At 48.0% G+C, this 27,361-nt stretch overlaps 1 protein-coding gene across 1 annotated transcript; it reads right to left on the bottom strand.

Moving 5' to 3' along the window:
• Nucleotides 1-688: 688 nt before the first annotated feature.
• LOC311192676 (alpha-2-macroglobulin-like protein 1) lies at nt 689-24,212 on the bottom strand (the record flags this gene model as incomplete). The annotated part of the gene is made up of 35 exons (XM_084265208.1): nt 689-729; nt 821-923; nt 1,143-1,211; nt 1,638-1,728; nt 2,087-2,211; nt 2,703-2,918; nt 3,255-3,472; nt 4,105-4,267; nt 7,355-7,429; nt 7,626-7,782; nt 8,156-8,237; nt 8,412-8,588; nt 8,827-8,910; nt 9,571-9,625; nt 10,092-10,213; nt 10,486-10,612; nt 10,733-10,958; nt 12,177-12,294; nt 12,752-12,899; nt 13,479-13,595; nt 14,077-14,223; nt 15,221-15,366; nt 16,104-16,167; nt 16,650-16,880; nt 17,175-17,342; nt 17,714-17,823; nt 18,234-18,348; nt 18,636-18,750; nt 19,582-19,666; nt 20,264-20,423; nt 20,929-20,946; nt 21,858-21,910; nt 22,208-22,370; nt 23,398-23,581; nt 24,154-24,212. The coding sequence occupies 35 exons, from the start codon at nt 24,210-24,212 to the stop codon at nt 689-691; spliced, it is 4,332 nt and encodes a 1,443-aa protein (XP_084121334.1).
• Nucleotides 24,213-27,361: the final 3,149 nt, after the last annotated feature.

The following is a 27,361-nucleotide window of genomic DNA, read 5'->3' as shown; positions in this document are numbered from 1 at the left end:
GGCATCTTGTGCTAGGGGGATGCCTGTGGGATAAAACAGTGGACAGTAAGGGAGCAGACCAAGTCCTTGGAGAAAGGAGAGCAGATGGAGGGAGTAACCCAGTGAACAAATAATATGACCCAAGTTATTAACTCTGAGGTGCTAACAGCTAGGGAGCCCAGTCTCTCACTAAGGACTCTAAAGGAAAACGTTTCTCTGGTTTCATCTTGTTTTATCTCAGACCATTCCCAAGAAGAGGTGGGGCTCTCCATGACCAAACAGTGCAAACTGAAACCAGTACCACGAATTCTGCTTGGGAGTTCTCCTGGAACAGCACAAACCATCTACGAGCACTGCCACTCAGGTGACAGGCAGTCCCATGTGCTATACCAGCCCAGGTAGCACTGCAGAGAGTGCCAGAGAATGCACAACTAGTCCTTTGCAGCATGGCCACATGTTAAACACTTCGTGTCCTGCCTACGGGGCAATCCAGCAAAGACTACATTCCAAAATCCAGAAAACAGAAGGCAGATACTAAAGTCCCTGGAAGCCTAAGGAATTCCAGATATGCTCCTAGATGAATGATTCCATGCTGAATAAGAGATACCCAGGGCTCCTCTGGGACAGAAAGAGGTGGCTGGGTTGCAGAGGAAACATCACAAGGCTGCTAGGTCTGTACAAGGGCTGAGGAGGGGACTCAACACCTACCTCAGTTGCACAAAACATTATATTCAGCCATGGCCTGCTCCTCTGCAACAGACAGGAGAGATTTAAGTTATCCTGGTACAGCGGCAAGTGCAAACACCCAGACAGCCCTGGCACCCCATGGTTCCACACTCACCTGGATGGTAGTAGTCATAGACCTTGACATGACCTGGCTTCAGGTTGGTGACCCCAATCTCCCGCTCCAGATGCAGGACATACGTCTCAGAGATATGGCTCAGCTGGAGTAGAGGAGCAAATAAAACTTCACTTACAAGCTCTTCTTTTTATTCCTCACCTAAATTTGATATTGCTGATCCCCAGTAACAAGTCTGTGGAGTCAAAAGCAGGACTTCAAGATGAATCTTGAATATTCTGCTCTGCTAGCCTAGTCCTGGATCCCACACACAATTCTGCCACGGTCGTCCACTCCAGCAGCTTCTCTAGTAGTGCACACATACCTTGTCCAAGTAGATGGCAACACCTCCTTGTGTTGTCTCGGTTCTTCTCACAGGGTGCCAATGCTGCAGCTAGGACAGGAGAGCAGAAGCAGCAATTTAGTTGGGTCTTTTGAAAAGCGAATGTAAGACATCCCAGCAAGGTAATTCTAAGCTTGAGTAGGCAAGTTTCTCATTCACCCACTTCCAAACTTATTTAGGGCTCTTAGCCCTTCAGGTTGACCTCCCTGCAGGGCCACTCAGTTCCTGCAAAACCCAAGGACAGGAGCCTATGCTACTTAGCTGTCAAGGATATGCTAAGTGAACTGGCCAGAAGAATCACCATTGTTAAGGCACAGAGGGTCAACAGTACGTGTACATGTTTGTCATGTGGCAGAGGGGAAGGGATGGTGAGATTGTTCAAGAGACAGTCAACATCCTCCTGTGCAACCTCCCCCTCTCATTGAGCATGAACGGTCCCACTGACGTCACATCACCATCCAATTCCAGGCTACTTACAGACATCCCGGATTCTGGAGCCAGGACAAATCCAGACAGTAGGGACACCTCCACAATCACCATGCTGGAAGTGGATCTCTTCCCAGTGTACCTGGGGCAGAAGATAAAAAAGGTCTCTCCCAGCTTCCCCTTCCCCACAGCGTCATACCCTGTGTGCAGGACCCTGAGCCAGGCAGCCCAGCCCGACCAAGGCAGTCACTGCTCCCTCTCACATGGTGCACTACTCTGAGCATCTCCAACCTGAGATGGCTACTTGCACTCCTCTCCCTAGCAAGAACCAAAGGCCTTGGAAACATTTTCCCTTCCCCCAAGACACTTCTCTCTTTCCTTCTCCATCTTGACCTTCTGCTGAAACTGCCTGGTGCTTCCACTGCAGCCAAGAAGTACCCCTCAGCTGTCCAGACAGGCCTGGCTTTCCTTCCCAAGAGGAGATGTGTCTTTAGAGTCACCTGACATTGACATAGAGAGTAACAGAGTGTGCATCATCATTGGTGCAATTGACTGGCTCAGTTTTCACTCTCAATGCAAAGGATGTGGAGACTTGCGCAGAGAGCATGTTGTACCTCAGCACCATCTGCAGGGAGAGACAAAAAGACATGGGTAATTAGTTCAACATCATCTATCATCTTTTTTTTCCACTGAGCAGACTAATCCTTGAGATCAGACCCCAGACAGTGACTGAATAAACCATACGTAGAGAGCACACTCATCCCAGTACCCAAAATAAAGGTCACTCAGATTGGAAACCTCCCATGATCCTTCCAGCTGGGAGTCCTTCTCCTCACCCTTCTCCTTGAGGCTGTGCAAGTCAGGCACACAGCAGTGAGACCACTATACAACACTTCCATCCTCCAGCACCCTGAAAGCCAAGGAAGCATTACTGTCCTCATATTCGGACACGTTCCGTCTCTGTCTCCTACCACTCACAGGTTTGTTGCATTGACAGTAGCCTGTGATTAAAGCTCAGTTGATGCCAATTTCCTTCCATAGAGCTTCAGTGGAGACTTTTGGGTTTGATAAGACAATGAGCAGATGGTTGTCAGAGCAGGGTCTGCGAGAACCTACCCGGGTAAAGACACAACAGCTCCCGTCGGCCTGCACTGAGAACCTTCCCGGGACTTCTGTCAGTGCTGCTTCCTGCACCAGTAGTCGGTTCTGGTAGGAGACTTGGAACCTCCTCCGGAAGCCTCTCTGAGACCTCACCCTCACTTCCGCAACCCCTTTCTCGCTGTACGTCAGTGCCGCATACTTCGCCAAGGCCTGCAAGGCAACTACTGTGTCCTGAAATGGAAGAAACAATTACACTGAGACCCAAACGCTGAGACCCAAAGGCCCTTGAACTTGCTGTTCTGAGGACCCCCATAAACAAGGGCTCCTGTTGCAGTTTTGTGTAGCTGGGTACTGGTAGAGAAGGGGGGGCTGCAAAGATGTCTGCTGCAAGAAGCAGCTAGAAGCTTTCTGCAGGCCCCAGAGACTAAACATGGGCCGATTCAAGGCCAGAGTCATTGCTGGCCTCCAGCCAGGCCTAAACCATCACAGCTCCTCTCCTCAAAGCATTTACACTTGCATAAATGATGCATAGATAGTGCAGCATCCCCTTCCCCAGCCATGAGTTACCTGTGTTGAAGAAAACCCTCCATAGGCATTCTGCTGCCTGGTGAGCCAGGCAACGATGCCGGCGGCTGTGGTGAGATCAGACCCTGTGACATTTGGCTTGGAAAGCAGGGCCAGGAGGACATAGGCTGTCATCTCCACATCCAGAGACAGTGGCTGTGACCAAGGGCTGGTGCTGGGTCTGGGCTTGGATGAGTTCTGACTCCAGTGGATCTGCCCACCTGGGAAAGGAATGGGGTAGATGGCATCAAGGGGCATCAGGAAAGAAATCCCAAGACACAGTGGCTTGTGTCTGCAAAGACCATCGAGTGAATACCTCTTGGCTGGATCAACATGTCACTGGGTGAACTGCGATCCCAAGGATTTTGCAATGCCCAATACTCCATACTGCACACCAAGGTGATACACAAAAACTAATATGCCAATAATCTGCATACATAGTGCCTTCCAGACATCCAACTTCTCCACTGTCCTGTTTGCCAGGCCCACTATCTGACATTAGCTATCTACCCACTAGCCAGTCCTGGGGGGCATCAGAGACTAACCAGGCCTGCTTGACAGCTTGCTTCCCTCTCTGGTGCTTTGCAGTCCTGCATAAAAAAGCCCATTTCTGTCAGAGCCCAACCTCCACTTTGGGTACCAGAAAAGGATGAGAGGTTTGAAGGACATCAGCAGCCACACTACAGTATTTCCAGCACGTTCCTTGAGTTTGTAGTCTCTCTGTCTGAAAACTCTCTTTGCTGAAGGACCTAATGGGTGAAGTTGTGGTCCTTGCAAGGCTGCAAGTAACCAAGTGCTCAGAAAGGTCACTTGTCCCTCCTCTGGTGTTCACCTGAGGCCGAGGTTCCCGTACCTGCTCTGATTGCCTTTTGATCAAGTGTATCGAGTAGTTCTTGTGTGCGTTGAGAGTCCTTGGCCAGGGCGAAGGTGTAGGCCAGCAGGGCCTGGGTGTAGGTGCTGGCAGTTTTGGGAGAGGAAGGAGCGATGCAGCCCAGAGCTTTGCGCACCACTGTACTCTACAGAGGAGAGTTAAACGGGTGTTGATGACACACAAACAGACGTGAGGCAGGCAAACACTGAGGCACACAAGCAGAAGGATGCGCAGAAGGATGCATTAGTGTATGCTTGCACAGAAAGCCCCCCCCCTAAATCCCCCCAGGTGTCTCTGCTCAACCCCACACTCTCTTTGTATCAGTGCAGCATGGGTACACAGCATCTCCAGCCCTCGGTGCCAGGTGCTTGACAGACCCTCCTGAGCAGGTCGTGGGTTTCAGCAGTGCTCTCTCAATGAAACAAAAGCCTTACTGCTGGAATAACACCACCACCTCTCACTTTCCAAGCCTGAACAGGAGACCAAAAACACATAATTGCAAATGCTGATACCCGGCCTGCTGACCAAGATTACTGCCTCCAGTTCACCTCTACAGTGCCTTACAAGGTCACTGGGATCTTCAGTTTCCCCTGGAACACCAGTGCTGCTGTTGGCATGAAGCAGCAAACCCACTAGTGTCAGCAATATTGTATTCCAGCATTCAGCTATGCTATTCCAAACAGGAACCAAAGGCTGGCAGTGATTGTGTGCATCTACAACACTTTGTGGTTCCCCCTCTTCCAATGGCCTCTTGGTGGTAAGGATCACACAAGGGTTACATTTAGGATTTATTCTGATACGTGACACACTCTCCACTTATTTCCCTTCTAGAAAAGAGAAAAAGGTTATGTCTGTGTCATTTTTGTGCTCTCTAGATACTCAAGTAGTAATCCTGGATGAAGTCACCAATTCTCAGAAACGCTCAAGTCATCTACTCATGGAGCACCAAAGGTTCCCAGGATCCAACTGTTTTTTGGTTGTTCTCTCTTACTGAAGCCCAACAGAAGCAGTAAGCTCAGCTTCAATAATTTCAAAAGCCCCACTTTTCTATTTGCCCTTAAATGTAGCTGCCAGCAGCACGGTAACCCTGGTATCACTTGCGTTAATTTGTTCAGGGGCTCCTTTATTATTCCTTTTCCTTCTTAAATCTCTCACTTTGCCAGGCAGTTAAGGTAGAGATAACAGCACTAGTGTTCCTACAACTGCTGCAATTCAAGTGAAAAACACTTGAAGTGCTGACTGTTATTATACATCTTAATACCTTGTCTAGGAACAGTCTGACATCCCAAACTCATCTGGCTCTGGTGCTTTCTGGTGAAACCAGCACAAGAAACGAGAGTACCACTCCACTGGAAGCACTTTCACACTTGCTGTGCTCATCCTGGTGCTGACAATAGCAGCGTTAAGTGCATTTAGTTTCCTCAGGAGCAGTCACCTGCCAACTAAGAAGCTGCTTCTCCACAACATGCCATTTGTATTTGCAGCCACCATAAACAGTCTGTCTTGCTCCAAGAGATCAGTCCCCAGCACAGAACGGGTGGAGAGCGCTGTTTGCATCTGCCTGCGTTTTCCTGTTGCACAAACCACTCTTTCATGTAAGTTCATCCAGGACAGTGTAGAACATCTCCAACCTCTTTCCCTTATCTACCTACAAACCTGCTCAGCAAACTCCTTCGCTGAGGTTTGGAGAACTGGGGTGAGACTTGTATTTTTACCTGCTTGCTGATACCTTTGAGCACCTTCCATTATCACGACAGTTTTTTTCAAGCAATGGTTTATGCATGTGGGCCCAACTGAATCACTGTCTGCTAACTTTCACAGAACAAGCCTGCTTCTGCAACGAAGCATTCCTCACTCCATGGACAATCCTCTCTGAGCTAATACCACTGGCATCTTCTCTAGAGCATAAGGAATTCAATGAGGTCTTCTACACCTTGTGCTAGCCTGGATTTTCTGTCACAACTATCAGGGCACTGTCACCCTCTGTGGATGCATTCAGGACAGAGTGATTTCCACTAGTTGATCATGAAAATTGATTTGAGGTCCTGTTTGTGTCCATTCCAGGATTTTATTCATGGATTTAGAGCACAGTCTATTCTCTTCTCAGTACCTCTGCTTTCCTTCCCAAATGACAAAACTGGCTCCTAAGACCTACAACAAACTATTAATTTTCTACCAGGATGAAGGTCCTCTTCCTCTTGTTTCACCCTGCAGCAGAGTATGTCATATGTTGTTACCTACTTTCATGAAAAGCCTCCTTCATGAAAGTCAGCCAAAACTCAGACAGTTCATAGAGTTACCAAATGATAGAGTAATTCAGATTGTGAGGGACCTGACCTCTGAAGGTCTCTAATCCAATCTCCATTTTAAAGCAGGGTTAGCTATGAGATTAGACCAGGATGCTCAGGGTTTTATCCCGTCAGGTCTTGAAAACCTTCAGTGATGGAGACAACCAAACCTCTCTAGGCAATCTGTTTCAACAGTTCATTGTCCTTATGGTGATAAAAGGTGACCTGAAGGACAACCGTTGCCAGAAAAAATGTTAATTTCCACATGTCTCATTTTTTTCCCTAAGTCCTTTCTTTCAGTTGCAATGAAAACCACTGCTCTTTTTTATTTCCAGAGAATTTTCCTTGCCAAAATCTATAGCAATATCACTTCCACATCAAATTGACAATATTTTTAACTGCCCATACCACAGAGTAATTAGTTATGATCTTTAGCACTTGTAAGAATCCCCTCTTGATATTACTTAGGTGTGCAATGCCACCTGTCCTACTTCACAACATGCATCTCCCTATAGCACTCCTTTCCCAGACTTCCACTTTCTGGGAAACTAAAACACATCACAAAGGTTATCATGGCTATTTACATGACTGTGGGAGCAGCTACACTAGCCTCTTCTCCCTAACAACTCACCACTAGCTCTGAGCTGTGTATAGTATCAGTGGGTGGGAGGATGGAGGCAGGGAGCAGGAGTGAGCAGCCAATGCCTGGGAAATGGGCAGAGTATCCAGCCATGAACTCCAGTGGCTCTCTGCGGTCTAACATCACCTTCTCCCCTGTCAGCAATGGTCTCAACAAGGGACAGCTGAGGCTTTTTCCTCCCCCACCCTATTAATTGATTCACAAGCCTCTCCAAGAAACTCTGTTGTCAGCATGAGTGGCACCACTGAGTTCTTCAGGATTCAGACCTTAAAGTAAGAACATGGCAAAGAATCCCAGTGTTTACCTCTGGTGACTCTCCTGCCTCCAAGTATGCAGCAGTGATATAGGCAGCCAAGGGAACTTCCCCATCCACACCTCCCTACAAAAAGCACAAACATCCACAAAACTGGGAAAGTTAACACACAAAGACCTAAGCTTTTCAGTAAAGGTCCCACCTATCCCTGGCTTGTTCCCACACAGGAAAGCAGAACAATGCAGGAAAGTGAGCTGAACAATTACCAGCACACTTGGCAAGAACTGCTTGGAGTTGTCCTTCAAGGTACTCTGGTTCCTACCTTCATGGCTGTGTGGAAAAGTTGGCCCACATTTCTGAAGCAACCATTGGGCAGCTGGTGGAACTCCAGCCACATAAGAGCAGCTTGGATGATCCTATTGTCCAGGAAAATGTATGACTTGGCTTGGACAAAACATTTAACCACAAATGCAGTCAGCCTAGTTGAGAGAGAACAAAGGGGAAAAAAAAAAAGGCATGAGGGAAGAGAGAAAGAGAAGGAGAGTGAATGAGAGGGAAGAACGAGTGGAAAGAAAGAATCTAAGCAGAAGCTGAGAGGGGAAAAAAAAAGAAGTGGGAGTTTAAAACTGGGGGGGTGTCTCCTCACCTGTTGTTCTACTATTCCTTATTTGCTGGTCCAAGGGCAGTTCATCCCAAGGACAGCTGCATACTAGTGGGGTGCCCTAGCCCACCAAGCTTTGGAACACTTTGGGTCCAGTAGGACGGAAAGGCTTCAGTGTTGGATACAGGAAGCTGCCTACCTCCAGGCTGCTGAACAGCAGGTGCATGGCAGGGAGAGAGCCCAGGACTTACCAAGTATTACCATACTCATCCTTGGTACCAAACTCGCTGTAGGAACCGTCAGGGTGTTGGTACTGCAGCTGTATCTGGTACCCTGTGAAGCAGGATAGGATGTCAGTGCTCAGACTTGCAGCGAGATCACTGTGCAGGGAATGGGGTGGTGTTAATGTTAAAAGTGGTTGAGTGCTGTGGAGGGGGGGAGTAGGCAGTCACTGATAGGTTGGGCACAGGGGTAGGCAGAGGAGCAAGGTGGGTCTGTTGTCCTTGCCATTGCGCAGGAATCCTGTCGCCCTCTCCTTGATCTCAGGGGTCAGCTGCCTCGTCTTCTCCAGGTACTGCAGCACATAGACAACGGGGGCAAACAGCACCATGTTCTGCTCCCCACAGCCATGGGGCATGTGCACCAGGTGGTCCAGGTTCTGCAGTGCTGTCCCCAGGAGGTCACCTGGAACGGAGCACAGGCATCCTGACCACTTCCTGCCAGGAGGTTTGGGGATTTGCCTCCTCCTACCTGTGACCCATTCCCAGAGCAGCAGCAGTTAACCCCAGCACAGCAGTGTGAGGCAACAGCTTATCAGTCCCACTGGTCCCTTCACACAGCCAGGTGCTGGGTTTGGGCCTTCTTAGGGCTGAATTCAGAGATATGGGATTTGGAAAGGTATTATCATCGCTGAATTACTTACCTGTGACCGAGACGGTGGCTCTGACTGAACCTTCAACCACATTTACTGGCAACATCAGGGACACAGACTCCTGTGCTGGTTTCCCTGATACCAGTGGGGTGTGGGGAAGACAAAAAGAAAGAGATTCTAATGAAACAGCCTTCAAAATCCCCAGAGACCGTTCAAGATTGCTGTCTGCTAACACCCCATTTTTCTGTCACAGAGGTTGAGGATCACCTCCAAATCCCTGTCCTATTCCATCCTCATCTCCCTCCATCAACCTCATTGTGACTGCACCTTCTAAAAAGGCTGAGAGGATCTTCTCCTGGGAACCCTGTGTGACCAAAACCACATTCCTTCTTTTCTTTACAAAAGTTACTTCATCTCATTTCAGAGCTCAGCTGCAGGTGTGTCTTCTCAATGCACCTCACGCTCTCAAAAATCCACTAATGGCCCTGTCACCCACCAGACAATTTAAGGCAGGAGCAGCAATTCCAAATCATGCCCTCCAGCTCTACCATGTTCAGCAGTTTGGTTTTATTACCACAAAGGCCTCAAGCCTTCAGTGTCAGGGATGTTAATGCTAAAAGATTGGACCTTACATCTTACCCAAGGGAAGCTCTAGCTGGCACCACAGAGTGTGCTTCTATCGCTTGGCCATATTGACAGAGAAAATATTTCAACAAGTGGAAAGAACCAGGAGGTGGTTGGGCAGCAGGGTGGTTGGTGGTGGAGGGAGCAGGGTGAAAGAAGCAATCCTTTTACCTTTTTTGGGACACAGGATGGAGCTGTGAGCCTTTTCTACCAACACTCCCTCTGGCTGTTGGAGCACAAAGAAGTAGCATTATAATGAGCACACAGGAGAGAAACAGGATCACAAGTGGGTTGGAAATAGATATGGACAAAATCCTGATTCAGGTTGGAGAGCAGTAACATCATTTAACATGAAAAAATGTAAATTATTGACAATCTTCTCCATTTCAGATAAGAAAACACATCATAACTTCTGAATGGCTGTTAAACTGCTGCTGTGAGATTTCAGCAGATAGCTCAGGAGTGAGGACATTAAAGAGTGCATGTGTTTAAAGGTTTCCATGGTATGAAGTGGAGGATACCCCTCCACCTCCCACATCCATCAGCCCTCATGGTTGGACCCAGCTCAGGCCCTGAGATCCTAATTCTGCACCTTTAATAGCAAGGGCTAACACCCAAAAATAACCTGCACAAAATGTGGGAGCTGCACAAAGCCCACTTTTAGGTCTGGGTAACAGAAGAGTTTGTCTGACCCGGACTAGGAGGAGTTTGGTGATCGTGTCTTTCTGTCCTTGGTTTGGGACAAACGGTATTTCTTCACCACAGAGCTCTTCAGTGGCCAAAGCCTCTGTGGTGAGGGTGATGTTCATGAGCCCTGAAAATTAACACACAGTTAGGTGCATAAAACAGTTTATGAGGAGGCACTTCCCACTAATACCATAGAAGTCACATGCTGACAATGAAAAGTTGGGTCAGAGCCCTACATGATTCTGTACCTCCTAGCACAGACCGGTGAGTAATCGTGACCTCAGGATGAATGCAAACAAGTACCCTCTGGTTAACAGGGCAAACAACACCTTTCTCCCCATCAGCTCTTACAAAACATCCCCACCTTGGTCCCATCCCACCTCTCCTTGTTCTTCTCACCTAGTTGCTCAGCTGTGATGCTCCACTGAAAGGTCTTCGCTTCGTTGGCACACAGGCAGCTGCTGTAGACACAGTCTTTGCATGGCTTCAGCTGGAAGTGTGCAAACTTCTTCAAGGTCACTTGGATCTGAAGGGGCAGCAGGGATGGCAGGTGAGAACAAGATAAACATCATGAGCCACAGATTTCAGCCATCTCCTACCTTCCCACACCCTGCTTTTCTTGCAGAGCCTATCAGAGCTCACCTACCTTCATGCAATGCTGCAGGTAGTTGAAAACTATGGCCTTCAAGGTGAAGGTCTCACCCTGGATCACAGAAGATGGCACTGTGAACTCCACAAGAAACGGCTTGGAAACAAGCAGACTGGAGGTTGGAGCAAGTCCAAAGCCATTACGTCCTGTGCAGAACATCCCTGCTTTCCATTCTGTGATGGTGTTGGGCACAGTGACAGTGACATTCTTGTTCCCACTGGGACTGGGGAGAAGCAACAGAAGCATTTAAATGCATCTTGCTATGCACAGTACCAGGTCACCTGGTCTATGCCATTCTCTCCAGCGCACCCCATCACCTAACCTCAGTCTAACCCCTCACCTCTGCTGAACTTACAGCCCTTGTAGGGTCACAAGTAGGTCCTTGTAAAAGTAGGGATCTCTGCCTCAGGTGTTTATATCAACAGTGCATTTCTGACAATATGTTACATGGCTGCAAGATACCATCAATCACACTCAGTGTTTTTTTCAGCCAGCATGTGCACCTTGCACACCTAAAAATGCTCTACAGATGTCAACAGTTTTATTCTTCTTTGGTCTAGGGATGGAAAACCAGACACGAGAAGAGCAACATGACTGTCTCAGCATCAGTAAAACTTAGCAGAAGAGACAAATACAGCCATTCACCTTTATGTGAGACACTGACAGCTTAAAGTCCAACATAAGACTGGGCAGAGGCTTGCCTTGTGCCCATATCACAACTTCTGAAAGGCACAGACTGTTCTATGGCTGCTACCACAGCAGACATAAAACCAGCCCTAGAATGACAGTATTTGACTGCAATAACTGAGATATTCACTTTTGCCAGGCACATACAGAAAGGCAACACATACAACACAGACACCTTTGGCTGTGCAGATCAGTTTGGTGGATAAATCACACAGGAGATAACTGCTGCTGGGGAGTGATGAGATGGACATAACTGGAAGGACAGTGACGGTGGGAGAAGGCAGATATGGGGACATCTGGTCTGAGCAGACTCCAGATAAATTCTTGAAGTCAGAGATGAAAAAAATCTCCAAAAGGCAGACCCCGTGTACTCACTGACCCTTCCTCACAGTACACAACTCCTAGTCCTTTTAAGGACTTCTGTGTAGATCAGCTTCCCTTGCAACCCAAGGTACATCCTGTGAGCATAGTTTGGGAAATGCTGTCCCACATGGCTACTACCATAGCTAGAGTGCAGGAGTAAACCAAGCTGTTGTGCTGCATCCTGCCTGCTTTCCTCTCTTCCCACTTCCTGTGGATGGACAATACTTCTGTAGGATCATCCAGTACCGGATGGCCTGACAGGTATAAGCTCCATGATATATGTCCTTAGACATCTTCCTCAGCAGCTTATGATCTAAACCCAGTTGTACTTGCTGCCATTCCTGGTCACGCTAAGCCACCTAGACTAGGCCCCACTGCTCAGTTTACTCACCCCACAGAATACAAATCCCACATCCAGGTTTTGGGGAACTGCTTGTGTACTTTCTCTTCAGCTGAAAATACATGGGAAAACATGGCGGGCTGATAGGTAGATGTGGTCAGATGCTCTCCTGGAAATAACAAAGACCTAGTGACCAAAAGGTCCTCAGGCTCTGATACAGATCAGAGGGCTTCCACACCAGCTCAGGCTACAGGTCATCTACTCAGGTCTTGAGAAGCACAACACTCAAACCGAAGGTGCTATCCCAAATTTTAACGTTTCTTGCCTCAAATAGCAGAGGTGCTGTGGGCCTTACTTGCATTTGTAGGCACCATGGGAAGGACATGGAAGGACAACCATTCCCCTCACCTCAGAGATAAGGAGGGATCCAGACAGCTGACTAACTTTTCAGAGCCAGAAGCTGTGAGCCCCAGGCAGCCTCACACTAGCACAACAGGTTTAAAGCCAGGGATAATCTTGCTCCTCCATTTGCAATTACAGCAAGTACTGCCTCAGTTCAAACTCAGGTCTGCTTTCACCTGGAAAACTGAGCATCCCATGTAAGAAGAAACTTGGTAAATGCTTACTGTTAGATGTTTTATGGGGCTGTGCAAACATCAACATGGGCCTGGAAGTAAATATTGCTGTTTCCTGCAGTGTAGTTGTTGATGGAGTGGTTGGACACACTCTGGGTTTCCTGATATTGGTGTTGGACATAATTTTCAAACCCATTTCCTGTAGGAAAAAATATAAAAAATCAAAAAGCAACTGATGCACTAAAAGCTTGTCCTCTCCCCTCTGCTCTCTACTCTGTGCCTTCTTGTCCCCTAACACAGTGGGGGCTTGGCTGTCCTCTGGCTTGGCAAAGTATTCTCTCGCTTCATTTAAGACTGAATTATTTGGATCCTCAGCAATGATCAGAAAAAGGTCTTCTGAGCTGATTCATCTGGCCTGAGCCAGCTAAGTTTATTCCTTTTCAAACACATGGTCATTCAGGTACTGTGCTTTCTCAGCCTATACAGGGCAATTGCTCATGCTATGGAGATTAAACAGAGAATGAAAAATCCAATGAAAGTAACCACTCATCCTTGGCATCCTGAATCACACAACCGAAGTGCAGGAACCACACAAAAAATTCTTCTTGGTCAACAATTTCAAGTCACTTATTCAAACAAGTAGTGAGTTGCAAGGGCCTAAACTGGGCCTGTTCCCTGTACTGCCTGTAACAGCACTCCTAGGACACTGGTAGAATCAGAGGGCCACGTTTCCCTCTCTTCATGAATTACCCCAACCCACCAAATTAACCATTTTTACCCTGAATGCTGTAAACACATCGGGCTCCTCAGAATTCAGGGAGCCGCATGAAGGATCATCGTCAGACACTTGGCGAGGATACCCGGCCTTAGAAACAGATGGGAACAGCCCGTAGATCTGGGAAAGGAAGAAAAAGCAAGGGGGTGAGGGGGAAAAAAATCATCACAAATAAAAGCTGGCATTCCCTTCCTGTCATACATCCAAGGCCTGCTTGAATTGTTGCTGGCTACGGTGCCTGAGCGTGTGCCAGAAAGCCCAGGCTCACTGTCACTCTTCCCTGGCTCTCCTCTAACAGAGCCGGCACGAACCGCCGAAGGGAAGACAAGACAGGACAACAGAAGCTTGAAGGGAAGACAAGACAGGACAACAGAAGCTCGTTTACCACCAGCGCTCTGAGTGGTGTTCAGCCTCTTTAATGCATGTCCCCTCACCCCCACCCTTGCCAAACTGAGAACGCTGCTGATTCTTCTGGGCAGTGCTTTGAGTTCCTCGGGAGGTAAGCTCTGCTCAGATGCAACGGCCTCTGTCTGTCTGTCTGGCCCCCCTCCCCTTCATGTCAGTACAAGGGAAGGGAAGAAGTTGGAGCAGGCTCACTCACCAAGGAGCTGCTGAGCTCTTCTGGCTTTGGCAGAACGCTGCTCTGATCCACAGCCCAGACAGCACACGTGGACCCAGGAGCTGCTAGGAGGTGGAGACCAACCTCTGAATCAGGAAGGGTATGGGGTGTTGAGAAGCCCAGCTCCACCTTGATGGGAAGAATGCAGGCAATAGGTGAGTGACATTGCTGCTGCTGGCCACTATACCACTTCCTGAGCAGGGAAGGGATGTACATGAAGAGTTTCCATCCTAGGCAAGTCCTTGGAACTTGCCTTAGATGGAAACCTGAGGAATCTCTCTAGGACCTCTCTCCTCCCCTAGAAGGTATTTTAAAAAAGAAAACATCAAATTGATGTTCTAACAGGGAAAATGGCAGAGGGGGGACCAGCAGCATGCACAGCTAACAATACTGGAGACATTCCTGTGTCAGAACTCAGCACACTCTTTACCCAGCCAACCAGCCAGCCATGATTATATAACTCACTCAGCTGACCTTCTGCTCCTTTTTGAGTCCCAAATCAAAAATAAGCCTAGTCCTTATATATATATAGTCTTTGTGGTGTTGGTCTCAGTTTCCTGAAGGACTTCAGGTTCTTGCCTGAATCTGACTATCAGTGGAAGATAAACAGCTGTGGAGCAGGAGTAGCCAGTCCTCAGAAGTTCATTTTTGTAGTGCAAGACACAGCCAAGACTGTGATTCCTGTGGATGTCACCACAAGCACTTGACCCTCTCTGGATGGCCAGTAAAATCCAATTCTTCCATCATCCACTTTCAGCTGTCTTCCCAACACCACATAATAACAAGTCTAAGGGTCTGATGGAGCGGGAGAGGTGCCCAGAGCTCTCCTTGGAATCACACTAACAACCTGTGCTGGGCTACTGTGATCCTGCCATGTTGCAGTCACTATACAAGCCCACAGAGACAGACAAGGCTATTCTCTGCCTTTCCCAAACACTGCAGCAGCCCCCACAATGCTCAGCAGGCACTTCCTGCATAGATCACAGCACACTTCACCATCCACACAGCGCATTTCACGTGACAGCAACCCCCACACAGCTACACATACTAGGTATTCCTCAGTCTCACCTTCCATTGCAGCAGACACATACACACTCACACATTTGGCCTCAGACAAAAATCCTACCTTATTTCTGAAACACATGGAGACACTGAAGACAGCAGAATCAGCAATGATTTTTCCATTAGGGAAGATAGCATATACAACAATTCTTGGAGCTGGGGCACAGATCGAGCTGAAGTTAAAAGGGATGGAGAAGGAACCCTTCAGCACTAGATGGAGGAGAGAGAAAAGAAAAGAAAGTAGATTTTGTGGTGAGAATGGACTCTGATCAGCTTTTTCCATTCTGCATGTGCCTGTTTAATGCCTTTTCTCAAGTCTTTCAAGATCAAGGAGATTTCTGGGACCACTGAAACATAGTCTCTGGATCTGGTATTCAAGACCAAAAAGACTCTTCCCTTCTTTAGAGTTCAACCCTAGCTCCACATGAGAGCCTCAGATATCTTTCAAAGCCTCCCATCACCAAACATCTCCCACACCATCACTAACAAAGAGGTGAGGTGATCTTTATGCCAAAGCACCCATAATTTAGGCTTTAAAAAGAGTAGACAACAGTAAGTCAACACCCATCAAACTGTTAAGTTGTGGCACCCTAACTAGTCAAAGATCATTTTTAGACACAATTGAAATTAAAGCATGAGAGTTTTGATAGAGGGTAAGGCTTTGCAGTTTCATGCTGCTTGCAGGGGCAGCAAAAGGAGACCTCTTTGAAAATTAAGAAAACAGAGGATGAGCCTATGGGCTGGGAAATGCTGAATATTGTTCTGCCAGTACCAAGCAGGAGGATAAAAGGAAACATGAAGGCTGGACAGGCATGCTGCTCTGATGCAACAGAAAAGCAGTGAGCCAACTCTAAACTGCAGAGAGACTCATGCCACAGATCCAAATAAGACAGGATGCCACAGACTGCTGAGTGCTTGCTAGACATGAAACAGTGGGGTGTACTTACTTCTTGGCAGCCCAACCCAAACAATCTTCTGACCTGCATGAAGTATCCTTCTTTTCCCCGTGACCTAAAGAAGAATACAGAAAGGGACAGGAATACCAGTTAGATAATCTTCGAGACCAATGTGCAGATCAAAGCAACCCTGAAACTGGACATTAAATGGGGCCAGGGGGAAGGATATGAGCCTTAGTCCCTCTCAAGTAGCAGGGAGGGCTCAGGGGATCAAGAGTCTTGGGGGAAGACAGGTAAACCAAATATGGTAGGGGGAAGGATATGAGCCTTAGTCCCTCTCAGGTAGAAGGGAGGGATGAGGGGATCAAGAGTCTTGGGGGAGGACAGGTAAGCCAAATACCTGCCCTGCACTTGTGCAGTGCCCACAAAACCACACTGCTTTTCTTGCTATTACAGCAGCCCCAGGACCAAAACCAGAATCCAGCCCCATGGTGGCTGGATGAGCTACTTGTCCTGCCGAGCCAAATCTATCACACAGAAGGCTGCTGATCTTGTGCCTTGAGCCACCACCCACTTAGTGCTTCCCCAGAACCTCACAAAGTAGGAGAAAATGACACGCTTGGGTCCATGTTCCAGGTCCTCCTGGTAAATTCTGAAGTCCACCTGGACAGCCTGTTTTATACCACAGGGCATCGTCTCCGGCACACGGGCAATGGAGAGAAAACTCCTGCTGGTGCTGTAGAATGGATGGATGAAATGAGAGGCTCGCTGGTAACTTGGGTCAACTGACCCAGGCTCTTTATCCAAATCTTGATGCAGGACACTTGCCTGGTGAGACAAAGAAAAAAAAACAACCCAACCCTTCCAATTAATTTCTCTGGCTGAGCATATCAGTTGAAAATCACCCTAGCTGTAGCCTGGTAAGATGCTCAGATCAGGCCTCTTGTGTGGAGAGTTCATAAGGAAAGAAACTGGGATCCAGAGGGATTTAAGATCTAGAACACACAGAGGTGTTTTAGGTTTTAATTACTTTCCTTCAAGAAGAAACAGGGGAGATGTCCGTGGGGCAGGAAACAGCTCTGAGATACATATATACCCCACTAACAAGACAGACTCACTTACCTCCAGGGAGGCCAAGGTGCTGTTCCAACCAGTCGTGTTCAGGCTAAATAAAGCTGTCCCGGAATCCCCCGTGAAGTACATCTGCTTAAACTGCTGCTCTCCACAGCTTACTACAAGGAGGACTTCTTTGTGCTTCAGTGGCTTGCCTTGGTAGTCGATGACTTTAATCTGACAACATCATGGTGAGCAAGACCAACCACCAACATTATCAACACTGCTACTGGTAACTTCCTATTATCACCTGAACCACTGTGTTCATTCACTCCCATGCTCTCTACCCTTTCACAGCAGAAGGTCTCCTGGCTGATGCAATTCCAGATTTTTGGGTTTGTACCCCATATATGGATCCCCATAGTGGCCACTCCCCAAGGCTTATTTAGCAAATACCAATCTTGGATCTTTTTCCAACTTTGGACAATTCAAGAGTTTTGTCTCTGGGAGACCTGGCTGGAGGTGGGGTCAGACAAGACACTAGGTAACAGCTGCTGTGAAGGTACTGCTTACCATCTTCCCTCCAAAGGACTGTAACTGGGAATTACCTTCCCCCTGTACATCTCTCCAGTGTGGTAGTAAGAATTCACATCGTCAAACAAGGCCATCCCGCTAATCTTGGAGATCAGTAATTTGTGGGAAGCATTGACACGTGTGTCTGAATGAAAGCAGAGAGACAGAAACATAAGGGAGGGAGCAAGGAAGTCAAGCACCCTCAGCAGTTCCCTTGCAGAGTGACCCACTGGCAACACAGATGCACATGCTCAGCTGCACACACATTCCATACCATGGAGATGATCTACCCAGGGCTCTGGGTATCTAGTCATCTTCCTCCCACTTACTTCTAGCCCTTAGAGAGACCCCTAAGCTTCACCACCTGAGATCCCGGGCACCAGGGGGGAGTGTCATGCCATCAGGAACTGGTGGCTCCGTGAGGTTAGATGGCAGGCCCCAATGGACTCAAAATGCTCAGAGCCCTTGCTAGCCTGAAAGGCTCCAGGGTTCTTGCTAATACTAGTGCATCTTCACATGGCTCTTTCCAGACATCAGAGACACTTCCAGAGTTACCTGTGCCATCCTCCACCAGCGAGGCCTCTGCAAGTATGCTGTCCTGGTAGTACCGAAAGTCTCTGCTGAAAGAGGATAGGCTCACATTTGTGAAGAAGCAACCTGTCTCATCTGTCTGCAAGTACAGAGAGAAGAAACAAGATCTGAGCAAGGCACTTATGTTAGAAGTTACCCAGATAGCACAGAAGCAGCAGTGCAAGATCCCCACTCTCAGGGAGCTTGACTTTTGACATAGCAGTCCAGGGTGTGGAGTAGGCACATAGTGTGCAACCACTGCCAAGCAGCCAAAACCATGGGGTAACCTCATTATTATTTCAGCTAAGGCCTCCAGCCACCTCACCTTACTCTGGGGCTGAGCACAAGTGCCTCTGAATACAGCCTAGCCCCTGCTAAGCATCTCACCTGGTTGCTGAACTCCTGACAGAGATCAGGTTTTGAAGCACTGGGCAGGAACGGGGCGATCTTCTGACAAAGGCTCACATGAACCATCCCCTGGACACTTTTCCCATAGATGTGTCTGTTTGGGGGAGCAGAGAAAGGAAGAGTTAGTCACACACAGTGAGAGAACACAGGGCTTGCCTTGCTCAGGCCCAGAGACTGGTTATTCACAGACACTAACAGTACAGAACACAAGTGGCAGCCATACAGCAGGCCCAGGAGCCCTGGGCCTCAGTGAGCAGGGTCAGACTAGGGCGCTGCAGTAATGGGAGATTAAGGGCTCTGAGATATAATTAATGCCAAACTAATCTATCCTGGGAAACCAGTGTGTTGTAGGTGCTGACTCAGCATGGAGCTCTCTATATCAGCATCACCTGCAACAACCCCAGGGTATGCTGAAGGCACACATCATCTTATGAGCAGAAGCACAGGTGATTAAGAAAGTGTATTGCATTAAGAAAGGACCTTGACATGAGGCTATAAACCCTAGCATTGTCCTCAGCTGGTACCTGGTGCAATTCCTTTTTGTGTCTCTCTCTGGCTTCTGCTAGGGCATGATCTGGAAAAACCTCCCTTTATTTCCCATGAATTTGTTCTGCAGAGAGATGAGTACCAAACACCTGCCATATTCTGCCCCACAAATGGCTGCTTGTCAAAGGGCAGGGCGTTCCCCCAGGTTTTGTGTGTAGACACCTGTGGGGTGTTTTTGGAAAAGGGGTGTTAAGAGTATCAGAAGGGTAGTTATAGGAATGTTTTGTGCTGCACCACAGTGCAAACAGCTGCCATGGAAGATTCTGGTCTGCCATAACTGAAGTGTAGTAAACTCCTCCTAAGCTCCTCGCAGTTACCTAGCCATTTTGTACTCATTAGGCCAGAAACACAGGGTCATCCCCTCAAGCAGAATCCTCACCTGCCACATACCCGGAGCAGGAAGGTTTTATCTAGTGCATAAACCTGATTTGGTGCCTCAAAGGTCACTTCAAATTTTGGTGGCACTGTAAGGAAAAAAACAGAGAACTGTAGGAAATGCTGGCCAGGGACAGCCTTTCCAGATAACCAACACAAGGATAGACTATGGTGGGAATAAGAGCAAAGAAATGGAGAGGGAAGGTGGTGAGAAGGGGAAAGGGAAGCTTCCCATTGTTTCTTTAACAGATTTGTGTGTGGTCCCTGGTTGATTGCTTTTGCCCAAACTAAAGCCCAAACAAGTTCCTGTCCTTGCACTTCTGACAGCTATTTTCACAGAGAGAAGACTCCCAACACAGTTAGTTAGGGGATAAAAGAGAAGTGAGATAGCACTGGTCTTCAAAGTCTCTGAAAAAGCCCATCATAAATGACCTTGTTTTGTCTGATGCAGAGATCTGCAGGAATCAGTTATGTCAAAGGTCTGGGGCCATGCACAACATTCCTCCCACACACTGACCAAAAATGGTCTCTCTCCTGAGCCTCAGCTCAGACTTTTTTATATGACAGATGCTATGACTTTTCCCATTTTCTCCCAGGATGGTTATCATGGAACAAGCAGCCAGCTTCTAGGATCAAGAGTGCAAGGTCCTCTCTGCAGCTCAGACACAGCCCCCACGTGCTCATACCATACTCCTCAACGGAGAAGGTGCCGTACACTTTCGCACTGGTCACATTGATGACGTATGTCCCCAGCAGAGGCTCTTCACTTAGCTGGAAGGACAGATCTGCAATGCCATCTTGGGGGATCACATTCAGCCACTGCTCTATCTGGTTGTTCTTGGGATCCTACACCCACAAGAAAGGAAGAATGAGTTGTTCCAGCATCTCACTGATCCACACCCTATAGAAACCAAGCTTCAGGATTTCAATGCTGCAGACTACCAGGTTCTGTTGCTAAGGAATCAGGTTTGGTATAGGCTAGTCAAGAAATTTTAAACACAAGATACTGCTCAGATTCTGCTCCCAGCATCCAAGTCTCCTTCTACACTTGCCTAAAGTCTAATCTCAAGGAAGAAGCTTCCACAGCTGTAACTTTTCCCATAAAGGTCCAAGTTGTTCTGTCTATAGTCTTGAAAAACTAGGGCAAGTCAGAATTCTACTGAAGTAACTGGTAGCATAACCTCAAGTAAGTGCATAAAATGGAAGCTGTAAGGAACATGCTGGTTTAAGAAACCTTCACATTCCTATTCCACTCAGAAGTCTGTAAAATCCACCAGGAACTGAGCATGAATAGCCCAGTGAAATGGCTGCCATCAGCATTACTGGAGCACTAGATTTCCACATCACTTACCTGGAGAAACAGGGAAATCTGGGGGAGAGAGAAAGGCAAAAACATTAGAACATTAGAAGACAGAAACACATGCCAGCCACACACACAAAGTACTTCAGATGCAGAGCTCTCTCTGAAGGATGCACAACTAGTGATTTGGAGATTTAGAGCACTGGCAACAATATCAAGTAAAACAAATGTCACCAAAAAGGATAAGTACCAAGTGGGTGCATTACAGTAAAGACTAGAGAAAGGGAGGTGAAAAGCCAGTCTGGAGGTCACCCAGCGCTTGCTAACTACCTCCTCACAGAGTCCTCCATCAGGCAAACCCACTACCCAAACAAACTGAGCTCTGACTCAGCTGCAATCTTAAGTGGGTTACAGAGGGATAAGATCACATAGTTTGGAAAGCACTGCTGGAGGTCACTTCATCCAACACCCTGATGAAGAATGTCTTCCTAGAGCAGATTGCTCATAGCCTTCTCCACCTGCGTTTTGAGTGTCTCCAAGGATGAAAAATGCCTTCTCTGGGCAGCTGTTTCAGTATCTGTTCATAGTCACAATGAAAAAGTTTGTCCTAATGTCTAATTAGAATTTCCCATGTTCCAACCTGTAGGAGCCAGATTGAGAACAACCCTCCCTACCATGCATCCAGGAGAACCTGACTTGCAAACTATTCACTCCCTACATCACACCATCAGTCAGGAATCAGTATGTCCCACGCTTGTGCTGACATGACCGGTTTACCCAGATGAGTGAGACATGTACACTTCTGCCATTTCCCTGAGTTACCAGCATTTACTTGAGTTCTCCTCTGGACACTCATTGAATCAGGCCTGGGGGTGAATGTGGAAAAGTTGGAGCTTTGGCAGGTGATCAGGGTAGAAAGGAAGTAGGATCCATGCATGGGGCAAGGTAGGCTTTTCCACAGCCCCCCAGGGCTGGCTTACCGAATCATCGAGTGCAATGAAATCCTCATCCAGGGTCACGACGCGGAATTTTACTGAAATCAGGGAATATCTTTATCAGATGTATTTACTTATCAGTCCTTCCCTACAGACCCCTGATCTGTTTCCCCAGCTCCTGCCTCCATTCTATACGTGTTTGTGATAACACCTGACACAGACACCCCCACGTGTAAGATACCACGGACAATGAAACTTCACAGTCACTACAAGATGGACATTACACCCACTGAAAGCATCATATCAACAAGAGATACTGTCTCAAAACCTTCTGTTAGGGCTGCTCATGACTTTCAGTCAATCACAGGCTTTCCACAGGGCCCATGGTTGCTCACCTGTCTGGCCTGGCTGATAGATGGGTTTGTCTGTTTGGATGAAGGTTCCACTGCTGGCCTTGCGGATCAGGACCTTTTTCTTCTCTTCGACATTGACTCCTTCGCCTGTGATGATCAGTCTGACAGTGGCAATCTCCTCTGTGCCAGCAGCTGGAGGTGCAACCTATACAGAGAGAGGAGAGCTCACAGCCCACAGGTAATCTTCTGAGGGCCTGAGCAGGAATTGAGAGTAAAGTGGAGGAACTAACCAATTCCCCTCCACCTGTCCCAGGACATCCCCTCCAATACCTGAATTCAGGTCACATCCAGATCGCCCTCAGTCCTACATGACAGCAGGAGGCCCTGCATGTCAGGGAATCTGTCCTTTTCCCTGCTGGCTAAGGGATTATGCCTCTGGTGACAAGTAGGTGCCTGACACCTCTTGAGTCTTCAGATTTGGTCAGAAAGGTAGCCAGATATCAGAAAGGTGGGAGATGGTAGCAGAGAACCAAAGGAGAGAGACTAAGCTGTAGCACAGCCTCAAATGCTAGCAGGCCTTCAGAATTACCCAGCATGTACAAGAAAGCAAGCCAAATTAGGAAAGACAACCAGAGGATCTTCTTGAGCCCAGCAGCCAAAAAGCCCAGCAGCCTCAGCACAGAATACACTGTGTAATAGAAGGGATACTGTTTAGGCATGTCTGCCTTATCCTAGATCGTTGTTAATTTCTCACCAACAATGAATCAGCTCTAATATGCTGTGTAAAAATAGCAAAGGGCATCCATTTCCACCCAGCTGCACTTCAGTATCTCCAAAGAGCTGAGCTGCTGTCTGACCTCCTAGAGAAATTGCAGCATGCCATGCAAACCACCATTTCCCCAAGCTTTAGCTGTGAAGCTGCACAAGTCCTTCAGAGAAAGAGCTAAACCTGCTTCATCTGGCCTGGGATGGACAAGAAGGAAACAGCTGTGTTGTTCTTACGAATCCAGAAGCGTGGTACAAATGTGACTTTCAATTTAAAACTTAGATTCAGTGCTGACCAACAGATCCTGTGCTGGCCAACACATCCCTAGGCACCATCCACTCCCCCTCCTAGTAAGGCTCACTGCAAGGCAAAGTAGTGACCCTGTCCACATCACCCCTGGTTCATGAGTCACACAAGGGATTTACAGTTCCTGAAAGGAAAATCAGTGATGCCTCAGGCAGCTCACCCAGAACTTGGTGCACATGAAAGTCTTCTGCTTCTGGGTGGTTTGTTGTGCTAAGAGCTGGTGTCCTGCAGAGCGCTCCAGGACCAGATTGATTTGAAGCTTTGCTTCGTAACAGGTGATGTGGAGGCAGGCAACGTGGGTGGACAGGTAGCGGAGATCTGCAGGGATCACCACCAGGTAATGTCTGGGGCAGGGGGAAAAAGACATCAGAGGTGGTGTCAGGTTGAGGGCTCAGAGAGGCAAAAGAGATGCTTGCAGCCCACTACTGCAGGATTCCTCAGTAACGTGCCACGCCTGCAGTCAGTGATCAAAAGCCACAGTGAATCCAGCAAAGGGATTGCTTTGCTGATGCTTCAGAAATAGTTTCTGCTTCATGAGATTAAGTACATCTCTTTCAAACCCCTTTCTCCAGTTACCACCTGAACTCCCCAAAAACCATCCCTTGCAGTCTTCAGAGGAAGTGGCCTCATAACCCTGCAGTCTAGGCACCAGTGGTTTGGTCTGGCACGGCAACAGCTGAAGCAAGCACCCTATGGTATAACTTGGGAGCGCCCCTCTCCCCCCACACAAAAAAAGAAGTGACTTGTATTTTAACTCACAGGAGTCAGGCTAACACATGGGATGCAAGGTAAATGCCTCAGCTACATGTTGGCGTGATCTGATAGAGCAGAAAGCATGAGAGCTGATGGCATGGAATGTAGTCCATCCACCAAGACTTCATGAAGGAAACCATAACAGAAGTTCAGCATCACTCACAGTTGGTGAAAAGCAGCTGCCATGTGGAACAGAAGGCTCAAGAGGATGGCTATCCTCATCTTGGGGGCTCCTGCTGCCCAGTCTCCAATGACCCTCTTCCTCTGGAAACACTGAGGTTGTTTTAAGGGAGGGGGTAATTTCTTTCTCGCACAGCTTAAATGAAGAGGTGTGATGGGGGAGGAGACAGCTTCTCTCCACCCCTTCTTCACTCCTGAGATTGTAGGCAAGCAGCAGTAGAGATGGGTTTACTGTGCCAAGTGCCCCTTAGCCAATAACTGCCATTCTGGCTGCCATCCACCAGTCCAGAACATCCCCTCCTGCAAGGCTGCCACGGAGACATCTGACCAAATGCACTTTTCATGGGAAAAAAAAACCCACAGTGAGAACTTTGCTGATCAGTGACCCAAGCAGGGTCCTGATCACTTGTCACCTGCGTCCCTTTGTTTCAGCTGGAGATGGATTGCTGCTGTGCAGCCAGCAGCAAAAGCTCACCCCAGCACACAGCAGGCAGCGTTGTCATTTGGGACAGAGGCCTAGTAGGTCTGGATCACATTAGGGGGAGGTGGATCTTCATAGTCTTTTTGGCTTGAGAATGGAAGCAAATCCCTGCATGTGCATAAAGAAGTACTGTGGCAACACTGCCACCAGCCAGCAAACAATAATGAGCTAATGACTTTGCTTTTTCCTTCCCCACATACAGTGAGGGAAATGGAAATATATACTGGCTAACAGAGAGGTGTCCACCAGCTCCCTGCAACACCATTAGCAATGGCACCATCTGCAAGGAGGGGGCCTCAGGAACTGGTTCCTGTTCCTCATTGTTCATGCCTGGGTCTGAAAGGTCTAGGGTACAGGGATGCAGCCTGTTGGTCCTGGTTTTGAACCTGAGGTTTGGGTTAGAACTCACAAATTAAATGCATAGAACATTTCCTAGCACTCATGACCACCTGCACAGAAGGGTGGGCAATTGTGCTATTAGACCAGCCTGGCCTCCAGGAAAGCATGATCATCATGTAAACTGTCTACTATGAGCAGTACACAGCCTGCAGGAACTCACCACCTACACCTGAGATGTGTATGAGATACCATTAGCCCAGGGAAATGTGCCAGGGACTCTCCTAATAATAGAGCTTCAGTTCTGTGCCTGGAAATCTCTCCCAGTGCTGTTTAACAGTGTGGATGTAGCATAAGCTTCCCAAATCTGGGTCCCTACATGGTGTTACCCAAGCAGGGAGCTGGGAATCTGTTTGTCTGGCAAAACCAAGGTCTAGGATGCCCAGAAATGTCCAGTTAACTTGGGATCCCTTTTTCCAGATGGGATTTTGTAGACTGATCTTCACTTTACATCTACCTCTGGGACAGTGTAGACCAAGAATACGTCATGGGGGCTATACATTATGCAAAAGGAGCTTTTAGCACTAGCCTTGCCTTCACTTCAGATGAGTACTCCACTGCTCAGCTGATTGAAATAACCAGCTAGAGGCCGGATACGCCCCAAATGATTTCAGAAACCAGCTTTCAGTTGGTCTAGCTCAGTGTTGGGCTCCTGGGCAAGGAAGACTGAACACCTTTTGTTTTGATGGACACGTTCTCCCCATTCTTCTCTGAAGGAAGCTCAAGTTAATGAAAAAGGCAGGCAACTTACAAATTTTTGTCTAAAGTCTGAGACTTTCCTACAGAAAGCAACACTCAGATCTGACATAAATCAATAAACCGTAGCCAGAGAGGTCCAGCTGCTGGCAGACTTCTGACCAGATCAGTACCCACGGGGCCCAGCGCTGGGGAGTTCTCTCTGACCTTGTCCCACCGTGCTCCTCCTGCTGTGTTTGCCCAGGTGCATTCTCTATTCCTTGCTTGGCCTGGGCAAACCTGGCTCTCGGTCACAGGAACGTCATTTGAAGGATCTGCATCGAAGGCGGTGACAGAGAGCTGCAGGGGTGTCACAGGCCCCAACAAAGCCTCCCACGTAGCACCAGCACAGCGAGGGCGTGTGGTTTCTGGGCCTGCAGCTTCTTTCACTACACGGACTCAGAGAAGGTCATGGGGAGAACAACTGCTGAGCCCAGAGGTCCACCCCTCCTGAAAACACGCTGGTCAGCTGGAACAAAGGACATGGTATATATACTATCAACCCAAAGCTATGTAGGTACCTGCTCTTCACAGATAACTTGAGTCAAAAATCACAGAATCACAGAATCGTAGGGGTTGGAAGGGGCCTCGAGAGATCATCGGGTCCAGCCACCCTGCCAAAGCAGCTCCCCAGCTCATATTGCACAGATCAGCATCCAGACAGGTCTTGAATATCTCCAGAGAAGGAGACTCCACCACCCCCCTGGGCAGCCTGTCCCAGGGCTCTGTCACCCTCACTGTGAAAAAGTTCTTCCGCATGTCGGTGCAGAACTTCCTGTGCTCCAACTTGCAGCCATTGCCCCTTGTCCTGTCTCCACAGACCACTGAGAAGGGGCTGGCCATTCCCCCTGCATCCCATACTGAAGATATTTATAAACAGTGATCAGATCCCCTCTCAGTCTTCTTTTCTCTAGGCTGAACAGTCCCAGCTCACTCAGCCTTTCCTCATAGGGGAGATGCTCCAGCCCCTTAATCATCTTTGTAGCCTCCTCTGGACTCTTTCCAGGACATCCTTGTCTTTTTTATACCAGGGTGCCCAGAACTGGGCACAATACTCCAGATGGGGCTTGACCAGGGCAGAGTAGAGGGGGAGGGTCACCTCCTTTGAGAAGAGGAGACTTAGCAAAGGTCCCACCTATGATCATGCAAGTTATTTTTCATAGTTCAGAACAAGGACCAGGAGCAATGGCACCCTGGAAATCACTCCAGTGTTTTAGTATCTTTGAAGAAAAAAAAAAGGCAATGGCATCAGTTTTCTGTATGAGAAGAGTCCTGGGGAAGCACTGATATCTGCAGAGCACTTTGACAGGAGGCTGCCAAGAGGAGGAAGTCATTGGTTTCTTTAATAATCACATCTGTCAGGGAGACTGTAGTGCAGAATAATTCATCAAAGCAGCTGCTTCTTCACTCTTCTCTACTACTCATTGCCAGCTTAATGTAATTGTTGCTTTATTTCCTTTCCAGTCACAAACTTCAGGCTCCTAATTACTGACATTTCCAGCTCACCTCTTCCAGACACATACACATGCTCTGTAACTACTGGGTAGCACCTTAAAAGACAATGGAATTGAAGATCCTT

This window comes from Gallinula chloropus, assembly GCF_964237585.1.
Source record: "Gallinula chloropus genome assembly, chromosome: 1".
Lineage (NCBI taxonomy): Eukaryota > Metazoa > Chordata > Aves > Gruiformes > Rallidae > Gallinula > Gallinula chloropus.
Note: the sequence above shows the minus strand (reverse complement) of the source record. Positions and strands in the feature narration are given on the sequence as shown.